The 6,000-nt window shown below is 51.4% G+C and overlaps 1 protein-coding gene across 7 annotated transcripts in view; it reads left to right on the top strand.

Annotated features, from left to right (window-relative positions):
* DNM2 (dynamin 2) overlaps positions 1 to 6,000 on the top strand; it is a 96,607-nt gene that overhangs the window by 70,212 nt on the left and 20,395 nt on the right. For 4 of the 7 annotated variants that reach the window (XM_003797951.3, XM_012810188.2, XM_003797950.3 and 1 more), the window contains exons 10-12: positions 431 to 569; positions 3,144 to 3,230; positions 4,974 to 5,044. In XM_003797951.3, the coding sequence (XP_003797999.1) occupies positions 431 to 569; positions 3,144 to 3,230; positions 4,974 to 5,044 (297 nt within the window). Of the gene's footprint in view, positions 1 to 430; positions 570 to 1,751; positions 1,891 to 3,143; positions 3,231 to 4,973; positions 5,045 to 6,000 lie in introns of all 7 variants that reach the window. The other 3 variants (XM_003797948.3, XM_012810191.2, XM_003797949.3) reach the window with 1 other exon arrangement.

Below are 6,000 nucleotides of genomic sequence, written 5' to 3'. Positions count from 1 at the left end.
TGATGCCATGGCACTCTACCCAGGGGGATAGCTTGAGGCTCCGTCTCAAAAATAAATAAATAAATAAAATAAAAAAATAAAAGAAATAAAAAAACAAAGAAAGCTCACTGTAGATTTGCCTTGTGGGGGAGGGGTACAGAACTGAGTTAGATGGTAGGAAGCATTTGTTACCATCACGGGTCCCCTATGAGCCTATTGGTCCCCTGTTTAATCTAACGAAGGTAGTCACTCCAGTTGCCTGGACCTTCATTGCCATGGGGTCCTTGGGTCACAGTGGGGGCTTCCCAGCAGAAGACTCTAGCATCCAACTCCCAGATGTGGTATGACCTTCATTCTTCATCGGGGACCCGGCCAGCGTCCAGGAAATTGCTGACCGTGATTTGTTTCTCTCTGACTTATCTCCCCTGCCCCCGGGTATGGACGGTTTCAGGACCGGGCTCTTCACCCCGGACTTGGCATTCGAGGCCATTGTGAAAAAGCAGGTCGTCAAGCTGAAAGAGCCCTGCCTGAAATGTGTCGACCTGGTAATCCAGGAGCTAATCAGTACAGTTAGGCAGTGTACCAGTAAGGTATTGCACCCTTGGCAGGGTGACTCCTGGCCTTGTGGAAATGGGGGTATGGGGGTTTGGTATCAGGTTCCCTGTGTTGCATCAATCCCACTGGTGCCATTTGCCACCCCCACCCCGAGATTGCTTCTGTGTCCTTGAATGTGGCCTCTAGCCAGAGGCTGGGATAGGAGCTTAGCAGTCTGGGCCCAACCAGGGTGTGCCAGGCCTCCAAGACTGGCCATGCTGGTAGACAAGTCTCCCTGGGACCCTGATACCAAGCCTAGCATGTGTCTGATGGAATTGGGGTTTCACTGGGCTGTTGCTTTGCTGCCTTCTGGGAAGCAGAAAGGGATTCTGTGTCAGCTGCTGAAGGCCAAGCTCCCTAAACTTCCCTGGCCATCTCCCTTTCTTGACAAATGCCCAGCCTCCTCCAGGCTTCCCCAGAGCCAGCGACTTCTGTGTTCTGTGGTGCTAGGAAAGGCTCAAACACCAACAGCATAATGAGTGCTCCAGTGCCCACTTGACAAGGCCGGCTGGCTCTTATGTGCCCACATCAGCTCCCTGCACCTTGTGCCATCCCCAGGGACAGCCCATCCTGGGTCGAGCACAGTGGCTCTGTGTCCCCTCAATGAGCAGCCGCCTCCACGCAGCAGGACACCCCATGCTCCCCACATACCAGGGCTCCCAGGGCATGTTTCCCAGGGCAGCATGCTTTGGCCAAGCAGCTGAAGTGCCTCCCAGTGGGCAATCTGTGCTTGCGTGGCCATTGTCCCCAGCGCTCTGGGTGCCAGGGAATCTCTGCTTGATCCCTCTCTTCTCAGACTGAAAAAGCCCACATTTGCTTCTTAAGCTTCTTCAATTAGAAGAGGGAGGGAGTGAGGGAAAATGCCCGGATAGGTTAGAGTTTGTCGTCCTAGACCCCACTGTCACAGACAGGCAAATCCAAGGGTTCCATACACCTCAGCTGTGCATACGATGGCAACCATGCCCAGCGCTTCTATGATTAAACCCTGGTCTGAACCCACCCCCAGGCCCCAGAACACTTTGATCCGAAGCAGCTTCTGGGGCAAATGCGGGCGCAGGTTCCTCTGTGCATGGACTAACAGCTGACTCTGGTTTCTTCTCTCTCTCTGTCTCCTGTGTGTGTGGCCTGCACTGTCTCTGGGTGTCTTTCTGCCTCGTCCCACCCTCCGCATGACCCAGGACGGGGCTCTTCACCCCCGACATGGCCTTTGAAGCCATTGTGAAAAAACAGATTGTAAAACTCAAAGAGCCAAGTTTGAAGTGTGTTGACCTCGTGGTCTCAGAACTGGCCACGGTCATTAAAAAGTGTGCCGAGAAGGTAACAGGTTTCATTATTATCATCTCTGCATCTGTCCCCGTCTTCCCCCTTCCATTTGTTAGTCTCAACCCAAACATCTGGAAAGTTCTGCCTCGGCAGGAACCCCCTGCAGACCACCTATGGCTTAGCAATGTCACAGCATTGAATCAGCAGACGGAACATGGGGAGTTGCATTGCATGCGTGTCCCATCTTTGCAGTTGTCATTGTTCACAGGGGTACCTGATCTGCAACATAGCCACATATTTCACATTTACTAAGCAGTGTCCATTGCTAGAACTCTTTATTTATTTATTTATTTTATTTTATTTTTTTGAGATAGAGTCTCACTTTGTCGCCGTTGGTAGAATGCTGTGATGTCACAGCTCACAGCAACCTCCAGCTCTTGGATCCAGGCAATTTTCTTGCCTCAGCCTCCCGAGTAGCTGGGACTACAGGTTTTTTGTTTTTGTTTTGTGGAGATGGGGTCTTACCATTGCTCAGACAAGTCTTGAACTCCTGAGTTCAAGGGATCTTCAGCCCTAGGCTCCCAGAGTGCTATGATTACAGGCATGAGCCATCATGAGCAGCACCATTCCTGGAACTCTTAGAGAAAGTAGTTTTCCAACCAGCACCACAGCAGTGGAAACATGTCACCATGTAGCCTGCATGTTCTCGTGTTAAGGGGTGCAGAAGACTATCCATTTTCCCCATATTGTGGACTTAACCCAGACCGCAGAAGATGCAACTTCACCATGAGCGTGGCTTGGTTAGGTCACTGCAAAAGGGAAGGGGTGGTGGAGGTGTTGGGGGTTGAGGGGCCACAATTGCAGCCATTAGGGATGGTTTTCTGCTGGGGGAGGTCCCTCCGAGGCTGATGGCCCAGATGTGACCTCACCATCCTAGAGTAGGAGCTCTGTTCACAAGCTTGGCATAGGCCACTAATGTTCTTACTGTCACCCAGTGTTGGGCGGGAGGGGGATGCCTGGAACCCTCAAGTGGCCAACACAAGGCACCCACTTTCTCTGCCACCTCCCACTTGCTGGCTTGAAAAGCAACTCTGCTCTTGCATGGGTGCCCTGATATCCTCTACAGCCCATGGTGCCCTCACTGTTCTCCTGTCTCCCAGTTGGAGCAGGGAGACAGGAGTAGAGTGGGGGCTCAGTGGACTCCCTGTATCTCTTTCCCTCCCCCCACATGTTCCAATTGTGTGCTATATGTTGAGTCCTATGCCGTGTAGATCCAGCCAATGATCCCTCTCTGCTCATCTCCACAGCTCAGCTCCTACCCCCGGTTGCGAGAGGAGACAGAGCGAATTGTCACTACTTACATCCGTGAACGGGAGGGGAGAACCAAGGACCAGGTATTGGCTTTTGTCTTAATTTTTAGGTATAATTTATATATAGTAAATTTGGGGTGTACTGTTTCATGCGTGTTGACAAATGCACACAGCAATGTGTAGCACACAGTGCAATCTAGATCCAGAGTGGTTCTGTCAACCCCACAAATTTCCATCCCTGTGCTCCTTTCTAGTTGACCCTCCTAAATCCCCAGACACTGGCCACTTCAGTCTGCTCTCTGTCACTATGACATTTTGAGTGGACTCCTATAATATGTGGCCTTTGACTCTTGGCTTCCATCATTTGGCCTAATGCTTTGGGATACATACACATTGTCTGTCAAGTACGTCAGTCCTCTGCTGCTGTGATTCCCGTGTAGTGCTCCACAGAGTAGGCAGAGCAGTGCTGTGTATCTGCCCACCAGAGAACATTTAGGGTGCTTTTTGTGTTTCAGCATTTCCTTGTACAGCCATGCAAGCGCACAAAACGTGGGACATACCCTCACAAGTCCACCTGCCTGGAATGTTACCTGCTGAGCCCTAGGCCATCATTTTGCCTACATATGGCCCAACACCTGTGTTAAGTCCCTTTGCCTTATTGTCTTCTCTGGCCCCTTCGCAACTATTAGTGCAAATCAGAATGGAGGGGAGCCTGTGTGCTATGTAGGCTATTTACATAGCTCTGTGCAGGATGGTCCCGCCGTTCTCTCCATGGAGGTGATAAAACCAGCTCATTTATCCTTCAGAGGGTCCCCTAGTTTTTATTTGGCCAGTTACCCCCTTGAGACATGGATCCACTTGTGCCTATTTCCTCTCAGCACCTGCAACCTACAAGCTCTGTCAATATCTAGAGAGAATCTGATTCATGTAGTTGTTATTGTCGGCAAGAATGCTGTTGCCCCATCACAGCCCCTGGTGCCCCCTGGTGATGCTGCCAGGGATGATCTAAGAGTCTTGGGTTGGCGAGACTCAGGCTGGTGACTCCCACACCTGAAGCACTCTGGCATGGTGTGCCACAACCCCACTGCGCAAGTGCTTTGTCCTATTTTATGTTTGAGGACTCAGAGGCACACTGAGGGACAAAGACTGGCCCAGGGTTAGTTGGGGTCACCTGAGCCAGCTTGGCTCATTCTCAGTGAGAACCAAGCCAAGCAGTTATCTGGGCCTGTGGTTCCATACACAGACCTCATTCTGTCAGGGTAGGACATAAAGGATTAGTGAGGGTTTCGGCAAGTGCCGTGTCGTCACAGTCACCTTATCTGAGAGTGAATCCTTTCCAACTTGTGTATGTGTGCATATGTGTACACATGTATGTGGGTGCTTGTGTATGGGTGTGTGTGTGTTATGTTTTAATGTTCTGATTTGGCCAAAATAGGCTTTACAGTTTTAATATGGCACTTAAAGAAGAACCCCAGGCACTAGGGTGGAAATTACTGAATGCTTTGTGGTTGGGCCATCTATTACCCCATTCCACGAGGGCCAAACTCCCATGGCCAGTGAGTGGCCAAGCTGACTCTGGCCCTCAGTGATTAGTCCTAAAGGTCAACCTATGTCCACCTTGCTGAGCAGTCTGGCTCTGCTTTGTTGGCTCAGACTGAGTTGCCTGGGAGGCCCTGACTCTGGAAGCCACCACCCTCCCACCCAGATGCTAGGAAGCTGCCTGGTTCTGGGGTGCCCCCTGCTGGTTGGTGTGGGATGTGCTCAAGCCACTGCTGCTCCCACTATTCTGGGCTCTATACTCACAGGGTCACCCCCACTTTTTTGCAGATTCTTCTGCTGATTGACATTGAGCAGTCCTACATCAACACGAACCACGAAGACTTCATTGGATTTGCCAAGTATGTATTTTTGGGGACAATAGGTGGCAGGCTGGCACAAAATTCAGAGCCAGGGAGGCAATGAAGTTGGGATTCCCTTGGTGGGTCTCTGCCAGAGGTCCTGGGGTGAAGGTAGAGCAATTTCAGATCACATGGAAGTTTCCTGGGCTAATAGTGGTTCCTGTCCCGATAGTCTGTAATCAACATGCCTTTCATGAGCCCTCCCAGTGGCCAGACCCTGGGGGAAATGGCCAAGCTTGCCTGCTTCACTGCTACCACCCTCACAGGACTTGTCAGAGCCTTCGTAGACCAACGTGTCTTTCTCTGAGACTCAGCCCTTTCACAGACATCATCTCACCGGCTCAGACATCCAGAGGCTGCTCTTTGGGAAGTGCTGCTTGGGTTCTTTCTGTCTTCTAGGCGTACACTATAGATTTAACACCAGAATCTTCCATGGTGCCTATATGAAGGGGCCTGAGCAGGGATCTCAGCTTTTGGCAGGATGTAGATGTAAATGCTTGTGTTCTCAGGTGTCACCCGTCAGCCTCTGGACCCCCTTAGCAAGCTTAGGCATCACTCAGATTGTTCTGGAGGCTCATGAAAGCCTTCTGCCAGAGGTTAAGAGAATAGCAGTGCTGCTCACTAGCCGGCTTCCCTGCAGTCACTTTGCAGATGCCACCAGTGTGCCTGCCCTTCCCAGCTCTGCAACAGGGCAGGGATAATCCCAGACATAGGCCTCACTCTTTGAGGAAGGCCCTGGGGCAATGGATAAACTGGCCCCCAGGCAGTTAAGACACTGTGTACTCAGTGCCAGTGGGGGCTCTGCCCATAGGACCCCAGAGGATAGTCTTCCTGGCCTTGAGGATCCAGGCAAGCTTCCTTGGGGAAGACCTCTAGAGCCATGTCTTGAGCTAGGTAGTCACCTGGATGAGACATTTGCTGATGCACCTGAGGAAGTTGCATCAGGGTCTGTTCTG

This window comes from Otolemur garnettii, unplaced genomic scaffold (assembly GCF_000181295.1).
Source record: "Otolemur garnettii isolate 467f Iridium unplaced genomic scaffold, OtoGar3 scaffold00127, whole genome shotgun sequence".
Lineage (NCBI taxonomy): Eukaryota > Metazoa > Chordata > Mammalia > Primates > Galagidae > Otolemur > Otolemur garnettii.
Note: the sequence above shows the minus strand (reverse complement) of the source record. Positions and strands in the feature narration are given on the sequence as shown.